The sequence below is a fragment of the Protopterus annectens genome, chromosome 2.part0, assembly GCF_019279795.1.
Source record: "Protopterus annectens isolate FY-2018-M chromosome 2.part0, PAN1.0, whole genome shotgun sequence".
Lineage (NCBI taxonomy): Eukaryota > Metazoa > Chordata > Ceratodontiformes > Protopteridae > Protopterus > Protopterus annectens.
Window position 1 is genome coordinate 978,056,734 of NC_056728.1, and position 25,487 is coordinate 978,082,220.

The following is a 25,487-nucleotide window of genomic DNA, read 5'->3' on the forward strand; positions in this document are numbered from 1 at the left end:
ATCCATTTCATTAGTGTGTTTCATCAGCAATATTTTTAGGGTCCCTTTCATTTATTCTATACAGATGTACATATATTCTGGTCTTGAATTTTCTCTCAGTTTTTCTTGTAATGTCACGGAGCATTTTGTACATGTTGCTTCCTGTTATACTACTTTTTGTGAGTTACAGTTGCCTCTTGCTTGTAACCACTTACATTGTTATATTATTGTTCCTAGTTCTAACACTATTGTTAATGTTTTTACATTGGTTGGTTATGTTATCATGTCTACTATTTTTTTATATATTCCATCATTTTTATGTTTTATTTATGGCAAAGCATCTCTTCAAATTGTTGCCTACAATAAGCCTTAGTTGCAGGTGCAAGAAAAATAAACAAACAGGACGATATATATAGAAATAGGCACTTATGAAAACTTTAATATGGTGTGTAAAAACATTAACAATAGTGTTAGAATTAGGATTAATAATATAATTAATATGATAGATCAGTGATTGTTACCAGCAAGAGTAACATTCGCCAGTATATATAGTGATACTCAACAAACAAACAAAAAATAGATCATACAGGAAAACTGAGAGAAAATTCAAGACCAGAATATATGAACATCTGTATAGAATAAGGAAAAGGGACCCTAAAAATGTTGAGCAAACACACTATTGAAAATGGACAAGAACACACATTCTTATTTGCAATTATAGATCAGGGAGGAGATAGATGCAACTACATATCCAGGTATCAATGACCATGTCAGTCTGAAACCATTTCTAGCTTTGTACTAATGCAATGGAGTTAAATATTAATTCCCTAATTGTGGTCTTTCATTACGCTACAGCATGTTATACAGAGTAGTGACATTTCTTTGTTGTAGTGTTGTGCTATATGTAGTATAATATGTAATTAAGGTATATTTTAGTATTGGGTCTGTATGAATATCTAGTAGAGTATTATAAGGAACAATATATGTTTCAACAAGCATTTAGTATATTAAGGTTAACAAGAGTTAGGTTGTGTATTAGTAGAATTGTTTATTTACTAAGTATATTAAGTATAATAAGTGTATTTTAAAAAAATTTTTATATATACTGTATTTTTAAGTTAGGTCATGTGTATGTCAATTAAGTAGGATATAGTAATCAAGTTTTGAAAATTTGGCGCCAAATTAAGTATAAAAACTACGTCTAAAGAATGTATTAGGGTTCTGATGAAATCTGATAACAGATGAAAGCGCTTAACCATTCTTCGTGTTAACTACTTTTGGAGTTTTTGTTTTTAATAAATCCTGTTTGGAAAGGCAGCTGTGTTTTTTACTCCTTCTCGGGTCAAGGTAGACCATTTCAGCAGGTTGTGTGCATTTGGTTTTGCGATACTGTGCTTTTGGACTTATCTGTTGTTACATTTCACATCTTTGTCTTTAGTTAAACTAACATGTGGTAATCGATTTGATTTATAAAGTGCAAAGAACTCCTGGGGCAATGAACAGCTAACTACACTGTTCCCTTTCATGTCCCAGTACAGATTACGCAATACTAATCTGTTTGCACGGTTTTAAACAATTTTTGCTCATATTCTTTGTCAGGTCCTGGTGTTGTACATCAATGCAAAGGGAGGGGAACTTACTGATAGCCACATTCACGAACTCTTCAGTTATTGCCCCAGGACCGGTCGTAACCAAGTCCTGGCTATACCAATAAAATGTTTTACCCTACAATTGCACTGCAAAAGTGTTCATTTGTCGTTGTGCTTCCATACCCTGCATGGTTGGAACTACTGCTATGCCAAATAGTTGCATAAGATCTCTGCCCAAAAGGTTCACTGGGCATTTTGCAGAAAAAACAATTTTGCTTTTCTGAGTTAATCCTGAAACAGGATCTGTTATTGCAATATTATGGGAGAGAGGCTCCCGATACAGCTGTCCATTAGCTGCTTTCACCAAAATGTAATCATGTGACTCTGACTTCTCTGGTAGTTTGGAGGGGTGTACCAGGGTTCATGATGCCCCTGAATTGCACAGAAACTTGACTTCCCTCCCCTCTACCAGGAGTGTAACTTCTGGTTTCGTATCTGCCAAATAGAGCTCCAAGCTCAACAAGGCTAAGTCTAATATTTCACTTTCTTTACTATCGGTAGCTTCCTGCACTTCCTCTATTTCCCCTATGACATTCTCTGCTCTCTCTATCACATTCTCATTTGTCCTTTCTCCGTTATTTATCGGTAGCTTCCTGCACTTCCTCTATTTCTCCTATGACATTCTCTGCTCTGTCTATCACATTCTCATTTGTCCTTTCTGCGTTATTTATCGGTAGCTTCCGGCACTTCCTCTATTTCTCCTGTGACATTCTCTGCTCTCTCTATCACATTCTCATTTGTCCTTTCTCCGTTATTCCCATCTAGTGATTTTTGACTACCATGTAGTCAGTCCTCACCTTCTTCATTCTTATCCTTCATTGCTGCCTTCTTATTTTTCTTGCAATCCTTTGCCATATGTCCTTTTTTACTACATTTAAAACATTCACCCCTTTTCTTTCTCCCTTCAAAGTCCTCTGATCGCTGATCAGATTGTTTATTTCCCTGGGCATTCTTCTTGCCCTTTTTTTCGGACTGTACTAAATAAACTTCTCCGTCATCTACAGCGAATACTTGGGCTTTCTTTTTCTTTTTGTTATTAAAATGCCTTTTGGCATGCCTAGCATATTCAAGCAGTGACTGTAATCTGCTTGTACGATGGTCTATCATATGCTTCATAATAAAACTACTTATGGGTGCAATACTGCCTTTTAAAAATGCATTCTTTAACTGCTGCTCATATGGGGAATCTTGTGTCTGGTCTTCAGGAGCCTGCATTCCACAATTGCTATTAAAACATTCTATTAATCTGGCATAATACCTATCAACAGTTTCACCTTCTTGTTGGATGCATTGATTAATGCAAGTCCAGTCTGCCCTAGGTTTCCATTTTTCAGAAATTCGGTCTGTTAGACCCTTTACTCTGTTGTCTAACTCTGCACTGTTATGTGGGAGGGGCTTAAGCGCAGCATCACGGGGATTCCAGTTGCCACTGATCATGTGCCAATCTGGATCTACTATTTGTCTGACAACTTTTTCTGAGGATTTTTCTAGTTTACCATCAAATTCATATTTATTAACCAATTTTGTGTAGTATTTAACGTTATCCACACGTTGTGACCGCAAGTATTCTGCGTCTTCGGTTAACAGCGGATTTTGGGGTTGTTTTGTACATTTATTACCCATTTTGACCTAACCTTATGAATGTTATGTAACCCTTCCTGTTTTTTAACGTGGTACCACGAAGATTTTATAGTCCCTTCAGACTACCTGTCTACTTATTCTGCTTCCCTGCTCTATGACAAGATAGCAATTTTTCTGTCCCTGTATTTACATAAAAAATCCTGACTGAACAAATACAATCAAGTCCCTGATCTAAAACAGAAAAAAGTCCCTGATCTATGACAAGATAGCAATTTTTCTGTCCCTGGATTTACATAAAAAATCCTGACTGAACAAATACAATCAAGCCCCTGATCTAAAACAGAAAAAAGTAGAATCCCCTTACCTGGCCTCAGCAATTGATCACCCTGGTCCGATTGAAACCTGCTCGTCAGCCACAGATCAGAAAGTGGCCGGCCTCTGTTTATACGACAATTCAGTCGGAGGTCTTTTCAAATAAGAAGAACCATTTTGGTAACTTCTTCCGTACAGATTTCAGCCACCAGGCCTGACTGATCCAGGTCAACCAAGAGGCTTCTGGTCAAAGAAGGACCAACTTGTCAAAGGAAAAATCAAAGATCAATGCAGCCAAGGTTCAGTTAAGGTTCCTTTATTCTTGTACAAGGAGACAAAAATGCAGTTCAGAAGTTTGTCTGACATTATACAGGAAATACTTCATTATTATACTGTTTTGTAAGCCATTGCCCTCTAAGCTGACATAATAAAATACAACTCTTAGCATTGTTCTAAGACAGGTGTTTACTAAGTTTTTCTGCTGATATAGCAAGTATAAACTTCCCATGTGAAAATTTCCTAAGATATCAACGTGGCCTCGCTAACTGCCGGTCTGTAACAATTCACTCATATTTCAGTGTTGCAATTAGTGATTCTTTCCTGCTTTGAGCATAAAGCATATTCTGATTTCAGCCTATAATCTTATCTACAGCTGCAGTATGAACAAGGTTATTTGCTTAAGTCTAGTAACATTTCAGAATACTGTATTGTTCTTTTTCCTAACATTAGCAAAATCATCTGTTTCTCAGTGTATGAACAAGGTCATTCACTGAGCTGACAAGAAGCAAACTCAGAAAGTACATGCAATTATTTTCAAGCCTGTAGCAAAATAAATGTGTTAACCATTTTAGGCTTCTAATGCAGCAAGCATAATGCTAATACATATATGAATACATGTTTTACTATATATGTGAATACGTATTTCTCTCACAATTATCACTGTTTTCAGAGGTTGTATGAAAAAAAGTCTGGTTCTAGTGCTTCTCGGTAGTATGGCATCATTTTGCGCTATATGTATATCTGTTTCATCATATCCTCTATTAGTAAACATATTAGTGAAACTATCAAAAGGCTCATACATATCACTATCTCTGGTATGCAAACATGCAGATTTAAAAAACTGTCTTCTCAGAACATTCTGTTTCAAGCATAAGCATTTAGAATGCATGTTGCCAGCATGCAATATATTGTTCTTTTTACATGATTTTCTGTATAATGATGTATCAATACTATTAGGAGATTTAAAAACATAGACATCTAAAAAAATAAAATTTTCAATAAGAATATTTACAGGTAAACCTAAGGAACATAGTTGTATTTTGTAAATATTGAACAGAATCATCTAGGGCTTCTATAGTTCCTGACCAAATAAAAAATATATCATCCACAAATCGACCATAGTGTAAAATCATTTTAGAGAACCTGCTGTTATTATTATTAAACACATAGTTAGATTCCCAAAGGGCCAGCACCATGTTTGCATAACTATTTGCACACATGGTGGCCATTGCAACTACAGTACATTGAATAAAGAACTTTTCTGCAAATAAAAATGCATCATTCTCAAGAATAATATCTAATAATGCACATATAAAATTGCTAACAGATACACAGCATGGGTTTCACTACTCCCATAGCACTACCACAGCCCTGATGTCCTTTACTAACACAGTCAACCATTATAGGAATAATCGGCAATATGTATCTGCTATTTTCCTAGACTTATCCAAGGCCTTCAATATGGTTAACCACCCAAAAGTAATCAACATCCTCTCCTCCCTAAACCTTTGTACCTCATCCATCTCCTAGTTCCAAAATTATCTTGCAGGATGTCAACAAACCATCCTATGGCAGCAACAACTATCCCCCTTCTCCAGTTAGCATAGGAGTTTCCCAAGGTTCCATCCTTGGGCCCCTACTTTTCTCTATCTTTACTAATCAATGCCATACCTCCACACCTCATGCCACCATTGTCCAATATGCTGATGATTCAACTCTTATATGCTCAGTCTCCTCTCTTCAAACACTCCACACACACAGCCAGGAATATTTCCTGTTGGCTGAAAACTGAATCACTAACTCCCACCTCATCCTTAACCCAAACAAAACAAAACTTCTCCTCTTTTATCCAGGCAAAGCCTTCCTCCCCACCTTTCAGCATCTTATCCAGAAACAAAGCTATCATTACCCCCTCAACCCACACAAAACTGCTAGGTGTTGAAATAGACAACAATTCAAAATTTGATATGCATAATTCCCAAACCATTAAAAAAGTCCACAAGAAACTCAGTCTCCTGTATAGGAACAACAAATTCCTAACCAAGAATACTAAACCCACTATTGTCTTTACACACCTCCTATCTACTCTCTTATTATGCTTCCCCAGTAATAACCAACATCCATAAAACCAACCTCGCCAAACTTGAATCTTGCTACAATAAGATAGCCAAATTTGCAACTGGTGCTTCAGATAGAGCCCATCACTGAACATCACTTAGACAACTAAACTGGCTTGAAATTTCACAATTACTGCACTTTAATCAACTTACCTTTGCTCACAAAATCCTCTGTCACCCAGATAAAACCTCTGCTCTCCATAACCTCTTACAGCCATACAGCTCCTCTAGACATCTCCGCTGCTCCAACAAATCCCTCCTACAGGTCTCTAAAGCAAACAACGCAGTCGGTGAATCATTATTTTCACACTACATTTGCAAATTATGGAATAAACTTCCATGCTCTCTTATTTCCAACTGCTCTATCCCACAATTCAAAAAGCTACTAAAAACACATCTTTCAAATTCCTGGCTCTGTCCCTGTCCCTGTAACCCTACATGATAGTCCAATTTCCCGTCTTTAGTAGCTAATGACCCCTCTTGAATGTCTTCACCAAGCCTTGAAACTAGAACTGGCTACTGTATTATATTCGAGCACAATTATCTCTCCTGTGCAATGATTTATGTATTCTCTCTATCTCCAACTGTGTTTTTCATGCTGTCTCTATCTCCACTGCCTGCTTATATCACAGATCAATACAGTATAGAATTATTATAACCTCACAGTTATTTTCCAGTACATGAAATGTTATCCATGACATGTTGGTTGCATATACCTCTTCATGTAATTACAGTCTTTCAGTCTCCTTGTATAGCATTGCACTCTCTTTTATTATTTTGTACTACTTACTATTCTTTTAAATTTTTGTATTGTGTCAAATTATTATCGTACATTGTTCTATGATTTAAGTAAATGTAGAGCTTTTCTCCCCTGGCCTCTGCTCAAAAAGAACCTGCCTCCAGTCGGACTTTCCCGGTAAACAAATGTAAAATAAATAAATAAATATCAAATAAATACATTCAGCACTATAATCAGAATGCTCATTAAGAAAAGATGTAACATTTTTAACTTCAGTTTCATTGGGAATGCTGGTAAATAATGACACTACATCTACAGTGACAAAAAGAAAATCATTATTTTGATAGTCTGACCATTCTGATAGTCCATTCAAAAAATGTTTAGTATCCTTTAAAATCAAATCAACTTTATCAATAATAGAATGAAGGTGGTTCTCCACAAATACTGAAAGGAGATCAGTAACCTAGCCCCTAAAAGAAACTATAGGTCACATTGGTGGATCAGTGAGATTTGTATGCACCTTAGGAAGCCCATAGATCAAGGGTACCACTGGATGTTCAATCATAAAATAATCAAATAATGATTTATCAATAGTTTCTTCCATTACAAATCATTCAAGCAAGCATGTACATTATCAACCAGCACAGAGATTTGTGATTCAGAGCATTCAGTATAAGTATTAGAATCTCCAAACATTAAAAACATAATAATCATATAATGAGAAGAATCTATTCAATGAGTTTGAATGGATGTGGAAAGCCACTGTGAGTGTAAAGGGAATTTTTTATTGCAGTTCATCCCAGTAAGGTCAGGAATCCACTTTCTACTATAGATTAGTCTTCCATAATAGCCATGTTAGATCTGAACCAGGTAGCTGAAAGTCTGACCAATACCATCTAGCAACATGAAAACAAGTTATTTCCAATAGTTTTAAGATTTTGCAACAAAATAAAAATACTAAGTAATCAAAGAGGTCATATTACTCGTAGCTCTCAGAGATGAAGCTTTGAACAAGTGGAAGCAAATGCATCCCCTGAAACAAAAAAACTTTCCATACAACTCTAGAACCTTGCTAAACAAGACATTAGAAGATAATTCTGTAAGTTTTCTAAAATCTAAACAAAACCTCCTATTCAAAACACAAAAACAATTCTAGAATTAAATAAACCATCTAACCAGTTATAAACACACATTTACCACTTTTTCCGGTTTCAGTCAATGTTCTCAAGGGCAACTCAGATTTCTTAAAATAGCTCAACATGCTTCTACATATTGCACCCCCCCCCAAGTTCCCATTCTACTTCCCTTCCTCACTTATCCCCCCAAAATTCTTTTGAGTTCTGCTTAAAGATAATAATTGTTAAAGACATGAAAACTCCTACTTGAGCAAATTCCAGTGGGCACCCACAATGGTTCTGACAACTTTATACAGTGGTTCATATACCACTGTAGGCAGTTCATAACCGCCTCCCCAACACACACACACACACACACACACACACACACACACACACACACACACACACACTCTCACATACTTACCTATAATATTTGCATTTTACAAAACATTATACTGAAAATATGGAAAACTGAGCCGACAAAACCTTTACCCAAACAACCTAAATCCAACAATGTCTCTTACTGTGTTCACTGAGGAAATTCTACTCAATGTGAATAAAGTTAGCCTTACTTACACTTTTTTTATAGCTCTAACCAGATCCTTTAATTTTGTAGCCCATCCCAGCCTTATCAATCATCTGCTTGAAATAGGTATTAGCCCAATATTTCCAATTAGTTTCAGGACTACTTTTCCAATAGACTGTTTAGTGTTGATTGGCAGTTTCATATCCTCCTATGCCCCCCCCCAAGGCTCCATCTTTGTTCCCCTGTTATTCTTAGTGTTCATCAACAAACTTCTAAATAACCTATTGTATCTTTCATTGATACGGCATGCTGATGACAATGTACTATTCACATCTAGGCTAGCACACTCCTCTTTAGGATGTCTTTCCAACCAAGTTAACAAAAATAGAAATGCATTTGAACTCGGCCTAAACAAAAACATTGCTATTCAGAGTATACCTAAAACTTTCTAAAGTTCCTAATACTTTGAAAATCAAATTCCTTATCAATATTACAACTGAAACAACCTTCTCTTTCAAATAACTGAGGATTTGGTTTAACAAAACTCTAAAATTTCAGATACACCTAAAAAAAATTGGAAAAAGTCAATGTCTTTTTCTTATGGGACCACACATTTCTCACATTTTCTATTCTTTGCTACAAGATACTCTATAAAGGAATCATATTTGCTCAACTTCAATATGGTCTTCTCTTAATAGCTGCTATTTCAAATAGTAACAAAAAAATTACTACAAAACATTTTCAATAAGATATGTATGTTCATCATGTTTTCTCCTGGACAAGTACATCACTTGCAAATAATTGATAAGACAAAATGGCAGCCTGTTAAACAAATAGCAGACAGCTTTCTTAGTTCTCATCTGTTTAAACTACTTCTTGCCAAAGTCTTCTCTCCAGTGTAAGGTAAACCAGAGATGACCCCCCCCCCTTAGTCTTACAGGATAAAAAACTCAAGTACAGTTTTAGTAATCCTTAGAATTAAAGTACAATGCAGAAACCAGACCTTTTCCATTCTTTGCTCCAAACTCAGGGAGTCCCTTGCTGCTCTCTTACACCAAGTTCCAAACCAAACTAAAAGTAAATCTTTTCAAACAGGCTAAATGCCACCCCCCACCCCGGCCACATCACTGAACTTCCTTCTCCTGTCTTCCTTCCTTACATTCACTACTTCACTTTATTTGAACTACTTTCACCCTTGTCTCACTTTGAAACTCTCCTTCTCCATTTCCTATTTTTTCTTCTATTTCTACTTCTTTCCCTTTCTACTGTAATTACAAATAATACATTTGCTATTTAACAGCCTTTATTGTCCACTGTACTGTAACTTCTCTTGTATTTCTTTTTATTGTTACTCCATATTGTCTAATGTTCTTCTTTTACTACAGAAACTATTACAAATCTGTCGCTGTGTAATCCTTACTTTGATCTTCAAGCCAAGGTGGAAATTTGTCCATTATGATTACTGTTGTACTGTGGCAAACAAATTTAATGCAATAAAATAAAGCAACTGAATGAACAAACAAATGAATAAACAAATAAAATACAAGTACCATGGGACCAGATGAAATAACAGGAAGCCTAATTTATGCGGCCAAAAATAGCCCAGGATACTCAGTTAAGTAAATTCTTAATAAAGCATCATAACTGTCCATCTCTCTGACATCTGGAAGCAGGCTGTTGTGTTCCCAGTCCACTAGAGAAGCCCTTCTGCAGACCCATGTAATTATATAAGAACCAGCCTCAGAAGCATATAAGCAAGTAAGGTTATCAAGAGAATTGTCATGGGACTTATTCATGCAGATATGGGAAACCTCCTTCCCCATGACCTAACTCAAAATGGTTGATCCTGTATGCTTAACTTCATACATTTTATATAGCCATCACCCTCTGTGATGTGAGGTATTGCCAGCTGTGACAGGAGGAGGAGGACAGTGGATGTGTAACATATGCTGGCAGAGGTAACTGGAGTTTTGTAAATAATTATATGTAATTTATATATCAACCTGATTTGTACAGGTGTTTGTGTTAAAAATGTATTTGTAAAACTGCTTGTGTTAAAAAAAATGTACCAACAGTGGGCCCTGCTGGGCAAAAAAAAAAAAAAAGAAATACACCAGTATGTCAGATTGTATTATAACTGTTGAAATTAATATTGTAACAGACAATACTGTAAATTTTGCAAAACAATACATCAAGTCTCCCAAAAGCATGTGGGGAAAATGTGTTATGGTCTGATGAGACCAAGGTTGAACTTTTTGGCCACAATTCCAAAAGGTACGTTTGGCGGAAAACAACACTTTGCATCACCAAAAGAACAACATTCCCATGGTGAAGCATGGTGGTGGCAGTATCATGCTTTGGGGTTGCTTTTCTTCAGCTGGAACTGGGGCTTTAGTCAAGGTGGAGGGAATTATGAACAGTTCTAAACACCAGTCACTTTTGGCCCAAAACCTTCAGGCATCTGCTAGAAAGCTGAAGGTGAAGAGGATTGTACAGGTTATAGGTCACATTAAAGGTGGGAAAAGTTTTGAAATGATTTATTGTGGTCTCGTTTTTTTATATCACAAAAACCTTGCATTTTTATACCACTGTAGATCAGATCCAGCAAATTTAATGATCAAGCATCAAGCCTTTTAAGAACCTTTCTTTCCATAATGCCCTTGTCCCTCCCTCACTAACTCAGATCTTGTTTGCCACATTTCTGAGTAGCAGCAAGATTTGGGCAGAAAAGTGCTCCACCTCAAAAATTTCTATATTTGATCACTTTTAGCAAAAAAAAAAAAAAACTAGGTAGAGAAAGTCCCTTTACCTTTTCTTATCTTAATCATCTGATCATCTCACTAGTATTTCATTGCCTTCTTTTCTTTCTCCTCTACAGTGTAATTTTGTTAGAAGTAGTAATTATAGGAGATAAATAGATATAATTATATATAAGAAAATAAAATGAACCTGGCCAGTTGCATTCATTTTATTTTTAGTGTTGTTTTGTTAATGCTGCACTCCTTGTTTATTGTATACAATTAGGTTTACTATCATTTGTGCGAATGACATTCTGTCAGCATTAATGCTGCCGAACATCAGAATGTCATTCGCAAAATGACAAGTACATTGGATAGTCGAAGACACTTATGCAAATGCATTAGTGCACACATAAGTGTGTTCGACTATATGTATGAGATCGCCGTACAGTGGGGATTGGAAAGTCATCCATATCCCCACTGTAGTGTGATCTCGGAGTTGGAATATATTAGTAGTAGGGGGTGTGGGGGGTGCAGGAGGGCTTGCCCCCCTGCAAAATGTGATATGTCATATAGGAGATTGATTTACATCAGCTCCTATACGGCTATCACATCACATTTTCGGTGACAATGTTGATTCAAATATGTCGATCATTTGGGGAGACATTGTGTACACTCAAAATGTTTGGTTTCGATTTTAGTTTTCATTATTTTGAATGGCAAATGTTTTGTCATTCAAACTAACAATAGTAAACAATATAATTATATGGGTTACCTTTGAATGATGAAAACACCAAAATATTGACAATCATATGGCCAAAACTATATGATCGACATTCAGAATTTCGACCATTCAAAACAAAAAACAGAAAAACACTAAACCTACCTAACACAGTGCTAGCAGGGGGGCAAGCACCCCTTCACCCCCGTGGGGGGTTCTGCCTCCCACACCCCGGTAACTTAAATATACCAACTCCATTCCGCACTGTAGTGAGATGCCAGTTCCACATTGTCAAACATTCAAAATGTCGATCATACTGTCTCGACCATATGATTATCGACATTTTGCATGTTCGACAATCTGATGGTAACCCAATTATATATATTTAGAAAATCCAGTTTGTGTACTGTTAACTTAGATTACTTGTACTTGCTGTAGCAGAGTTTACATTTTTTTCTGTACTTTGATTGTTAAGTGTTTTTGTGGTATACAGATTTAATGATATTGGGAATTTAGTGATTTTTGTCTTGCCATGGAGAAATCCTCCAGCTTCAAGAAATGTACTAAATATATCCAAACAATCTCTCAGAAGGATCTTCACAATTTTTGTATGGTGTGCTGGGTTGGGGGGGGACTTAAATCAGTCAGTGTCTTGTGAGATTTGTGCTGCCTTTGGACCAAGAGCCTTAGTAAACCAGTGGAATAAGGACATTGTTAAATGGTTTCTTTAAGATATGGATTCTGAGATCCCAAAACCTAAAAAGCCTTCAGAAAATGTTTTGAAACCAAAATATACAGATCCGAAGAAAAGGTAGAGTGATGTATACTCCACTCCCAAATCTAGAGATTGGACAGTTATGATCCAGATTTTTCCAAAAAAAACAATTTTCAGACAAGATGAAAGAGCACCTTCCTTTGATTTCTTCTCTGTCAATATGGACCTTCAGGTCCTATAGAAGCACTTCTGGGGTTGATCTGGATTGTCTTTGCAGAACTTTCTTAAGACCTAGATTGAAATAGGGGTTATCCCTATCACTTTGACTCTGAATCCAGTAGGATCTGTCCATGTCATCCCTATCCAGATACCCTCATTGTCACAACCCACAGCTCTTTTCATCTCAGAACCAGATTTCCACCCAGGTTCTGTTGCTCAGAGACCAATGTTCCAGGTTTCATTGTCTCTGGATCTGATGGATTTGACTTCGTTCCCACCATGTTGGCTCTGATTTCTGAGTCTCTGATCCGAGGAGTCAAGTAGGCACCTTGGTTGATTGCTTCTAAAACATCCACTTTTGAATCTTCAGTATGTTGTTGCCCCAGTCTTCAGCTGGGGAGTTGTTTTCGACAATGAAATTGACTTCTTCAGATGTACTGCAAATAGGTAGAGCCTTGTGAGTGTTGGGGAGGATGACTTCTTTGCCCCAAAGGGCAGACCAGTTCTCACCTATTTCTGCAGCTCAGAGTCATTCTGTCAACCCCAAAGTTTCTGCCCTAGCATAGAGGAAGTCCTTGGAGGATTCAGGAGCATCATTCCCGGGGCCACCTAAGAAGAAGATATGTAAGAAGAAACACCTGGGCTCCCATCAGAGTCAGTCACATTGGATATTGACTCAAAGGAGAGAGAGGGATCCCTACAAATCCCTGTTAAGGAAGCTTCCTTCTGAAATGTCCAGGAGCTCATTCATCCCATTTGGTTAGAGACTGGCCTTACCTATCCCATGTTCAGTAATTCTGTATTACACCTAATGATATTAACTGGAATCATACCATAGGGAATTTGAGGAGACCCATGGGATAAAGAATTTAGGATCTGCCTCTTTCCATTAGTAGTACAGGGGCAGTCCTGGGATAAATTTTCTGTTTCTCATCCATAGATGCAAGTTGCATTTAAATATGGACGGGGATGAGCTTTGTATTATGTGAATGTTGAGTCCAGGGCAATGGTATCGCCTGCAAGATATACCTGTCCATCCAAACCACTCTGTTGATGTTGCAGAAGAGGTTTAGATCCCTAGACTATTTCTGATGCCATTTTACTTGCTGATGTTTGGTAAATCCATCAGTAATGGGTCAGAGGATGCCTTGTATACCAGACCCAGGTCACCTCTTAGCAGTCTGTAGGATACTGAATATAGTGACAGGGCTTTGAGTCAGTCCTCATAGGATGTGTTGTTTAAGCCTTTTATCCTTTTAGTAAGGTATCTCTGTGGGTGTTCCAATTGTTGCATGTATCTGGACAAGTATACACCAAAGGGGACATAATATTAACTGACTGGTCTAATGAGGGTTGAGTTAAGAGGGGGGGGGGGCAATGACATTCCTAGATCTAGACACAATCCCTTTGTTTATAAACTGAGCAATATAGAAAGACTTTCTTACAAACAATGGACACATGTTGGTCAAAAGTTAGGTCATCATCTGCATGTTCCCAAATCGCAAACAACTGGGTCAATTCTTAGAGGTGTATTGTTAATGTGATAGATTCCTGGGATAGATGACTTCCCAAAGGATACAATTATACATTTTTTGGCATTTAATTTCAGTCCACAATTTTGACACTGGTTATTCATTTGAGACAAACCTTTCTACAGGATGGCTAAGTCATTAGGGATTCAATGACTGTTCCTAGCTTGCAGTCATCTGCATACTTAGTCAGCCAAAGCCCTTCAGTATTGGCTTATACTTCAGAAAAGTAGATGCCAAATGGGAGAGGTCTGAGCACAGGATCCCAGGGGACTCAACTGATGACTGGTCTCTGTAACTTCCCCTATTTTGATTTCTTGCATCCTACCTTTAAACCAGTTGCTGATCCAGTGGGTGATACAGGGGTTTATTTCCAGTTTATTTAACTTTTCTACAATGTCTGAGTTGGGAATTGTGTCAAAAGCTTTGGCCAGGTCAAGGTATGCGGCGTATACTATTTTGCCTTCCTCCATTGCTTTGGTGATCTTTTCAGAACAATCTACCAGGCTGAATAAGTATGACCTGCCCTTTGATAAACTGAAACTGAGATAGGTCCAGTGTTTGGAGGTTCGCTATGTCCTGATTGGTAAGTGTCATGATAAATCTTTCCATCGCTTTGCATATGAGTTCAGTCAGACTTCTGGGTCTGTAACTCCCTGGGTCTGTGGAAGGTCCTCCCTTATGCAGGGGAATGAATGTAGCTGTTCTCCATTCACTTGGTACTAAACCTGTATGGAAATTGAGACTGAACAGTGTTGTTAAGGGTATGGCTAAATCATGCTTTATGCTATTTAAGGTGCATCCAGGAATTTTGGCAAGACACAACAATGCAGTATTTTTAGCTTTTGATAGCACTTTTAGAACTTGGTCTTATGTGATAGCTGGGGTCAAGCCAATTTCAGGTATATCAATGTTAATATATAATGTATAGATTATAAACAAAACTTGTTAGTTGTACTTTTAAATATTTTCTCTGAGGTGGTAGTGGCTCTGTAAACATAATTTTCTGAAAAAGTACCCTAATTAATTTGTATTTCAGTAGCTGTTCCCCAGGCTATAAAGTCTGAATGCATTTTGGTAGTATACACACTAACGTTGGAACTATAACTGTTCACCTGTTAACAGATGATGCATGTGATAAAGTGCTGAAGTGCACTACATTTAGTGCTGATTGCTCATACATTGAGATAAGGTACAGCTTCTAGTAGGAAGGGGAAGTTCAGTAAATCAATCAAGCCCTGCTTCTTCTGTTAACCAATGTATCTCTTGTGTATAGTGAAACTAAACTGTGATTTTTTTAATTTTTCATATAAGAATTTAATTTCTGAAATGGCTCCACAGGTGCATTTTCAGTGATAATGATGTGTGTTTCTTGTTTTATTTCATTTAGGTGCTGTCTGTACATCCCACCCAAAACAAGTGAGTAGAATTCTTCATAAATATTCTGTAATATGCATGAAGGTTCAGAAAGAATATATGTACATGTATACAAACAATTTAGCAGCTTATCTGAGGAAGAAGTCATTCAATTCACTTGTGTTCCTGCAAAGGTAAATGATGATGCCAGCAGGTTTACTTCAAATTCAAGGTGACGCCAGATGTGTTGCTTTCATCGTTGTTTTTCCCTTTCTCTAGCCTAATTTAGGTAAAGTACATACTTTTGCATGTTGAGGTGTCTCCTCTCCCATTAGAATAAGAGGAGCTGACAAACTTTAAGTATGTTAATGTTGTTAATGTGTTAATGTTGTTAATGTGTGATGTTAATATTGACTGGAACCAATGCACAGCACAGTCCAACCCCATCCCTGTTAACCTACATGGATTCTCTCAGATAATATCATCTACCACACGTACAGGTAACAATAACCAAAAAGAGAGTATACTAGACTGGATACTCACCAACAGTCATCCCCAGAACTATATGTCTGGAACTCTCCCTAATGATCTTAGTGATCACCTGCTCACATACATCATGAAAGACAAAATTAATTGTACAAGCTTACCTATTTATAGGTCTATCAGATCCAAGAAAAACTTTGACCCAACTAAATTTCAACTTGAACTCAAATCATGTAACTGGACAAAACTAAAGTTCCTTCCCCTTGATGAGGCAGTGTCATCATTTAACAATTAATTCCTTACTATACTTGACTCGCATGCCCCAATAAGAATTAAAACTCAACTAGCACCCTGGCTAACAACAGACACCAAAACCAAAATAACAACTAGAGACAAAGCGTGGGATAAATGGCGCACTACCAAACTACCCCTAGATCGTATCAAATTCCAACAACTTTGAAATGAGACTAAAAAAGCCATCATACTAGATAATTACTTCTACAATCTGCAACATAAACACCAGAATAACCCTCAAAAGTACTGGGCAGGCATAAATAAACTTCTCCAACCAGGCAAATCCACTACTCCGACCCCAGGAACATTATCTGACAAGAGCCAAGAAGATATAGCCAATTCATTCAATACTTTCTTCACAGAAACCATCCAGTCATTAGCTAACCAACTTTCTCCTCCCCACACTTCTATAAACACTATACCCGACTCACCACTCTCTTTTAACTTCCAGCTAGTGTCCACATCCTTTATCAGATCCCTTTGAAAAACTGAAGCCAACCACCCTTTCAGCCGATCTTCTGCCGGCTGAATACCTGCAAATTGCTGCAGATGTTGTAGCCTACCCTATCTCAATCCTAATTAACAGAACCATAACCGAGGCCTCAATCCCCTCAATTTGGAAAATATCCTATGTTATTCCACTCCACAAAGGAGGTTCATCCACAGAACTATCCAACTATAGACCTATAGCCATACTATCACCACTTGCCAAAATTATGGAAAAGTGCATGCACAACCAACTAATGCTCTATCTAACCCAAAATAAACTACTCGCAGACTCTCAACATGGATTCAGACCCCATCATAGTACAACCACTGCCCTCCTCTCTTTTACTAAAAACATTAATCTTAACCGGAATAAAAAAATATCCTCCGCTCTCTTCCTGGACCTATCGAAAGCCTTTGATATGGTAAACCATCAGTTACTTCTATATACTTTAAAAACCCTGTATCTAGATACTCCAGCCCTTGACTGGTTTCAAGCTTACCTCACTGGGAGACAACAAGCAGTAATGTGGCAAAACAAGCTCTCCTGCCTACTACCAAATACCATAGGAGTTCCTCAAGGTTCCATATTAGGACCTCTCCTCTTTTCAGTCTTCATAAACGACATCCAAACAGTCATCCCTGAAGCCACCTGCATTCAATATGCAGATGACTCGACTATATGTTCCAGTGCCTCTCTTGCAAATCTACTAACTACCACCCAACATAGCTTCACCAAAGTCGAAAACTGGCTTGCCAACCATCTCCTGATCTTAAATCCAAACAAAGCCAAGTTACTTCTCTTCTACCCAACCAATAGATCTCCGACTGAAAACTTCACTATAAAATCCAATAATGGGACCATCATCTCCCCAGACACCTATACTAAGCTATTAGGAGTAAACATTGACAATAAACTCAAATTTGATATACATATCAACCAAGCCATTAAGTCAGTCAACAAGAAACTTGGGACCCTATATAGAATTAAAGCCTTCCTTACCCCGAATGCCAGGGCAGCCACAGCCCATTCACACCTTCTCTCTACCCTACTATATGCCTCTCCTGTCCTCACTCACCTTAACAAATCTGATCTGGCCAAGCTCTCATCCTGCTATAATCACATTGCCAGGTTCGTTACAGGCCTACCCTACAGAACACACCACTGTACTAACCTGAAAAAGCTTGGATGGATAGAATTCCTACACCTTCTTCACCAGTCCCAACTCATAGAGGCCTTCAAAATCCTTAAACAACCTGAGAATACCCCAGCACTAAAAACTTAATGACTCCCTACTCCAATCTAAGCTGCCTTCGCTCAGCAAACAGACTCCTTGTCCAAACAACTAAATCTCTCAACCTAGGTGGTGACGTGCTATTTGCCAACACCACTGGTAAAATATGGAACTCTCTCCCAAATAACATCACGCTTGCAACTTCTCTAAGTCAATTCAAAAATAGTCTAAAACTCCACTTCAAGTCACACTGGCTATGTCCTTGCTCAAACCCAGACTAGCTCTGTGCCATTAACTAAAACATAAACAACTAGCTAAGATGAGAAGTACTTTGTATACTGTGATAAAGACATATGTATCCTGTCTAACTCTATGTCATTATACTGCCTACCGTCCTTGCTAATATATTAATAATGTTATATTTGTAGTAATCTCAGAAATAGTAATGGCAGTCTTGTACTTGTATGTAAATAGCCTATGTTTTTGTTAAGTTCTTCCAGCTCATTTACTGTACCTAATTATCAATGTAACTCTGTTGGAGCTTTTCTCCCTGGGCCTCCGCTGAAAAAGGACATGTATCCAGTCGGACCATCCCGGTTAACAAATGTAAAATAAAATAAATAAAATAAATAAGTACTTTAGGACACACTACTGACCTGCTGTGTTTATTTTATTATGGCCTGAATATGTGAAAGCTACTACAGTGATGGAGTTTGTTTAGAAAGCGCCATTACAATAGCTAGTCATGCACTGCTAATCATGCAACTTCAGCGTAATGTAGAAACCACACTGACTCCTGCTGGAAGTCTCACTATTGCTCCTGACAACAGTTAACCTCCTTGCCCCAGATGTGAAACTTGGAACTTGCACTAAACAGTGTTGTACACCAGACATCGTCTCTGACTTCTGTATGTCTCTGACAGTGATTCTTTCTCCTTTTAGCTCTGGAGGGTAGGCATGACAGCTATGTAGAAATTTTGCAATGAAGATACAGTGCTTTGGCAATTCATTTCAGCCAAATGAGTTTCTTGTGAGTATATTGATAGACACTGAGTATATGCAGAGAATGTCTAGGTAATGATTTATAATGCTGTTTCACCAAAGTTACTGTTGATGCTAATGTTGCTGATACAAGCATCAGTACTGTGGGTAAGGGCATCATTTTACAAGAAACAAGCCATGATCCCACAGTATTTATTTAACAGATAACACTATCTTTTGGGCTCACATAATATTCTCTCCAGACACAAAGTGAAGGTTCTAAGTGATTTGGAAGATATGCCAGGATGGATACTTCATCACAGACTAGAGGACCTCACCCAGCAATAGTTTTCTCCCACTCATGTAATGATTTTTATCTACTTACTTACTTTAGATTTGTTACTAAATAATAAAAGTTGTCTATTATTGACAGCATATCACTGTCAAATAACTAAATTTTTGAAAAACTGATCTTTTTTTAATCCTACTATAAGTTTTATGTAATAGGCTAGAGGTTTATAAGTCAAAACAAATAATAAAAGACACAAGGGGCAACTTGTTCCATGCCCTTGTTTATCTTTATTGACTGAGAAATAAAGAAAAATCCTAGTTTAACATATAAGATAAAGATTATTAATAAGACATAAAAAATACTATGTATTTCTAATACTTTAGTCAAATAAGACCAATTTCTCATTTATTGATAGTAGAATAATCATTTAAAATAATTATTCTTTTAGTGTGATCCTTTGTCTATGTAATATAAAGCCAGCTTGGCCTTCCTCTAATAATACAGATAGCATATTTTTATCTTTCTATTAATATAGGTAGCATACTTTTTATCCTGTTGGCAAAGATTGGCATAAAAAAGGTTGTAGCCAATATTCATTAATGATATGGGCCTATTATATCATAGAAATCAGCTTTTATCCTGTTGAAGGAGAAATCATTGCATATTTCCATGACGGACGTATGTTAAATATATTTCTGCGAATATTTTCTGTAAAACAGATAAAACATTTGGAGATAATCATTTTTATAATTTAGGAATGAGACCACAGTTACCAGAGGTTTTGCTTTCCTTCAACCTTGTAATGTGTTCTTTTATTTCTCTTTACAGAAACATTTTTTCTGTTTTTGTCATTTGGTCCTAAATTTTGTATATTCCTACTTAAAATGTATTAATTGCTTTTCATTTCCTACAGTATAATTATGTGTATTCAATTAATCATAGTGTTTTTAAAACAGTCCAGAATTTCTTCTGTGTCCTATTACCATCAGGGATATATATGTGCAAAAAATGATTAGTTCTTGCAATCATGTTGGATATAAAAGCTAATTAATGTAAGCCTTTATTAGTTAGAGAATAAGAAAGCAATGTGACCTTTCCAAAATAATGGAAATGTTATACTATAGGATCTCCTGAAACTCTGCATTTTTTTAAATTTCTCATAAGTCTTTTCTCCTTTTTTGTATCTTTAACTTTATTTTGTTTTTTCTTAGATTTCCAATAAGTCTTTAGCCTATCTCTTTCTCTTATTATAACAACTTGAGATGTTGCAATAAGTATGCTTTCATTCATTACCATTAGATTACACTTGAAACTTGACCAGTTTTATGAAAGTCAAGAGCACTTTAAAATGTTAATTTTGCTACATAAGCTGGCAGTTTATTAAAAGAATCCAATTTTCTAGAGAGTTTATCATTGCTGTATAAGTACTTGTATTGTGACCTGATAAAGGACATAATATCACCTTTATGTTTTCTACTTTAGAAACCAAATAATTAGAAATACATACCCTCTCAAATCTAGGTGAGTAATGAGTGTAAAATTAAAGAATTTGATTCAGAAAAGTTATAGCATCTGTAAAATAAAGTTAGTAAAATTTACTAAAGCTTTAGTTGATGAAATTCGAGGTTTATAATTGCACTAGTATCATTTAATTAATTATATGATTAACGTCTCCTGCCATTATTATACTTCCCTTCAGAGTCAAAGTTTCCAGATACTTTATAATAAGTTTAGTTCCATTTCCTGAAATCTAGGGCATATTTGCCAAGGTTAATATTCTATTTTGATATCCAGTAAAGACCTTTAGAATCATGCCTTTGTCATCACTGCATGAATCAATAACCCTAGACATTGTATGAGAATTTTTCAATAAGATTGCTGTTCCCCTTCTCTTTTCTTTAAAGCTAGAACTTGTTAGTACTTTATTTTGCTTTCTATTTAATCTATTAATATAATCTTGTAATAAGTATGTTTCTTGTAAAAGAAAAAACACTAGGTTTATGCATTTTTAAATACTTGAACAGCCACTTTTTATTATTGCCACTGCTGGAGGCATTGACATTTAGAGAAACACATCTTAAAGAAGACCTATCAGTCACATTCATATTACTGTTACTAACTGCTTTTCTATGATCTCTATAATAACCCAAATCCTTAGGATAATGGATGTAAGAAAACAAAAGGAAAACTTACTTGGTGTTTCATTAATCTCCTACAGATGCTTGTATTTTTAAGTAGCATGCTCCTTTAATGTACTGTATATCTTCTACAACTCTATAAATCCTAGACAGTAAAATTTCAATGTCTGAACTTGTGGCAGCAGAAACTGTAGTACTTCAGTTCTCTCTGACTTGGACTATGCTATTTTGCCCATCTAATCTATCATTTGCACACTCTTCTTTCAGTTAAATTCTTTGCATTTTTCTTTCCTTTGAACTTGTGGCTTTGCGGCTGCAGGCTCTCACTCTACTTGCCATGCCTAATTTACAATCATCTCTTTTGGTTGAAGAGTTTAAACTTAAGGTAAGATTTTACACAACTTACTTATTGCTGGGTAAACCAGGTTAACACTCTTACAATCTGCATAGCAATTAAAATTATAAACACATTTAGTGGTTGGATGTATAAACATTTAAACATTGAACCACAGCTGATGTAGTGACATGTATTACAATATCTACATGCAAAGGTTCCAAGTCTGTTTGATCTGGATAATTCTTTCTTACAAGAGTTGTAGCATAGTCTTCTTTTTAAAGAGTGATTATTTTTAAAACAAAAGTGTGGTGTATCGCCCAAAAGCGTCATATATCTATAACTGCTCATTAAAACTGACCAGTTCTTCTTTATAATATTGCATACATGATTTGAAAATGTGATGTTTATTCTAAGATTATAAGAGACAGTACTATTGTTATGAACATTAATATTATCAATATTAGAGAAATATGGTCTAGCTGAATCTTTCCTGTGCTGTAGAACTTTGTCGCGAGCACAGTAAATTTCTCTTTAAGTATAACCCCTATGCAAAAAGTCCATTTTCAATTCTTCAAATGTTTGCAGCATTTTGTCATCATTGTCATTAACAATAGCCAACCTACAGAACTGAGCCTTAAGAACATTTCTGTGAACATGTCAATTTTGCATGCTATTCCAATGTAAAATATTAACCTTCTTACATGTTTGTATATAGACTTGTAGACAATCCATCAGAGGTTTTATTAATGCATACATCCAAGAAATGTATATAGTCAGAAGAATATTTCTTAGTCAATTTCAAAAATGAGGAAGTGTTGCACAAATAGTCAATAAAATACGTCAGCACATCAACTGGTCCAGTCCAAATAAAAAATATATATAATCTACAAAATGGACATAATATGGGATACATTTCTTAAAGAAATTGCCATAATTAAATATATATGATTCCCAGTAGGCTAGGACCATGTTTGCAAAGCTACTGGCTCAGGTATTTTTGTCTGGACAAGAGACAAACCTAGAATTCAATGAAGTGGCATGTCATAGCAAACCGACTGGAGGTATTTGGGGATTTGATAACTCCCAGTAAGGGAGCTCAGTGGGCTGATCCTGCTCAAATTTTTAATAAACATCTAAGTAATAGTCAACCTCACTGGAGATGTCTCACAAAAGTGTTGAGCTCATTAGTTTTGGCAGCCCAGAGAACCTTTGATGTCACAAGGACGTTAAGTTGAATAACTGATATTTTGCCAGGTACTTAAACCCAGCACTGTGGACCATGGAACCAATACTTAGTTTCACATGTGAAAAAACATAACATTCATGGGATAACATTTTGGGAACAGCTACTGGAAAATGGAAATATATTCTCCTGGGTACATTTTGGCACAGGTTTCATTCCTGTCAGCAAGATTTACAACATCACACCAGACTGTCCCATAAACTAGCTGAAAATAAATTGTTTAGATTTGTCTACATGGGTTCTTTGGCTGTTCTAGAAAAGGACAGGTAATTTTCACTCTGTTGGAAATATAAGTCTCTTATATAAAATCTAATAACTCTAAAGGAAAAAATACTGGATATGCATAGATTTCTTTGGGAAAGAGAATAGAAGATTTCAATTTCCACTCTGATGTGGTATTACATGTTATTGGCCCAAAGATTATTTATTTATTTTAATCTGTTAATAATAAATAAAGATATCTGACTTGTTCCCATAGATACTTTTTTTTGGATGAAAATGCCAGTTTAAATATTTTTCTACACTAGTGAGGCTGTCAAGAATGTTCCTGGAGCATAGTCTAAATGTTGAAAACGTTTAAGGGGAGGCACCATTAATTGGTCTAATATTTTTTGGGAATGTCCCTATCTAACTTCAGGATCTTTACATAGTGTGTCTCTGATACTATTTGTAGAGAACATGTGAAAATTACACAGGTTGAATTTTTGTTGAGTTATGTGGATCGTTCCACATTATCATGTTCTGCAATAAATTATTAAACCAGGAGTTACTATTACCTAAAAAATGAATAACAGAAAAGTGGAAATCAACACTCCCTCCAGTTCTTGATGCACTAGTTGCACTGATGACTGAACAAACAGACAAGGAATTGTGTACTGAAGACACGAAAACTAGGGAGAAAGTCAAAGAGAAATTGGTCCCTTAATTTGCTTATTTTTCTGAACAAAATAATGTTTCTTAAAGTCTATTAATAACTTTTTTGCACAACACAGTTCGTATTCTAGACTATAGTCTAATTACTTCTGAGTGATGTAACAATTGTATGAAATGGTTTCTTGTAAATTGGGTATTAAACATTGATAGACTTCATTGCTCAATAAAGTTTTGATTATTACAAAAAATAAACTAGTAGGGAAATACAAATTTTTTAATTTGCAAGTCAATGATCAGAATTTTACATTGTAGTTACCATTTAAAGTCCTGAATTTTCCAAAGTAACTTTTTGAGTTTGCTGAAAGCAATATTTTTTTCCATAGGCAGATATTGTACCATATGTGATTCTAAGTATGATCTTGTGTTCTTAAGGGTTGAAGACCATTGCCCTGTAGTAAGCCATGCAGCACAAGATAGAAGATGAATTTATTTTGTTTGCTTCTTAGCTGGGTAGGCCCTTCTCAGACCTTTTCAAGCCATGACCTAGATCTCAAGGGAAGGGTAGATACTATATACAGGTGAGTTACTGTAGCCAGTTAGTTACCCTGTTTTTGAAAGAAAATTTGAGAAACTTTATGCAAAACCTCACCAAATCATGACTAGCTGTCAAGACAGAACCTCACACCTTGGCAGCCTGAAGCAGAAATCTTATTATTAAGCTATTGTGCTTCCCTAATTATGTGCTTGTTTATCATAATGTTATACAAATAACCGACAAAACAACACCAGCCATTTTGCTCATAAACATAAATCTGTGTTCCAGGATGGAATTATTAATACGAGGTTGTGAAGATTTGCTTGTAAAACACAATCTTACTATACACAGAAAAGGCAACTGAGAAATTTTGCCACAAATTGGAAATATGTAACATTTAATTTTTAAGATGTTGCATACTTGTATTGTCTTTTATCTGACTACAATACTAACAAGGAGCTTTTTTCCCAGTTCCTCCACAGAAAATGGTTCCTGCCCAACTGTATTATATATGTCAACAAACTAAATAGGGTAAATAAATAAGTAAAAATGCTGACCACAGACTACAAGTCAGACAAATAGCAAATAGGGAAATTTGTTTCAAGAACTGGAACCCAAGGAAACTCTGTTAATGTAAAACAGATTACATAGAGAGGATGTATAAATCAAATAAGAAATGTTCAACAAGTACATGATCTGTGACAGGTTGTATGAAGTCATCATTGTCTATCAGTAAAATAGACTGGAAAATGCAAAAATCTGTAGTTTTAAATGCAAGAGTTGTGTGAAATATATGATAGTTGCTTCCAGTAAATCTTGCAGGCTATAGAACATACACAATGTAGACAAAAAAAAAAAAAAAAAGAGTGTAAAAATCTACAGTTGTTATTTTTAGCAAAGTTACAGAAAGCCTCATAAAATGAAACTGTTACTTGTAAACATTTGCGTAGTTTTCGTTTTCTTTTTATGGATTATCTTACTTAGCTGCAGCCTCTAAGAATTAAATGACTGT

General features: G+C 36.1%; 1 protein-coding gene across 5 annotated transcripts in view; it reads left to right on the forward strand.

The window, feature by feature from the left end:
- Positions 1 to 25,487, forward strand: part of NAAA (N-acylethanolamine acid amidase) — a 775,135-nt gene that overhangs the window by 653,597 nt on the left and 96,051 nt on the right. For all 5 annotated transcript variants that reach the window (XM_044061226.1, XM_044061225.1, XM_044061227.1 and 2 more), the window contains one exon: positions 15,613 to 15,641. In XM_044061226.1, coding sequence (XP_043917161.1) covers positions 15,613 to 15,641 — 29 coding nt within the window. The remainder of the gene's footprint in view (positions 1 to 15,612; positions 15,642 to 25,487) is intronic.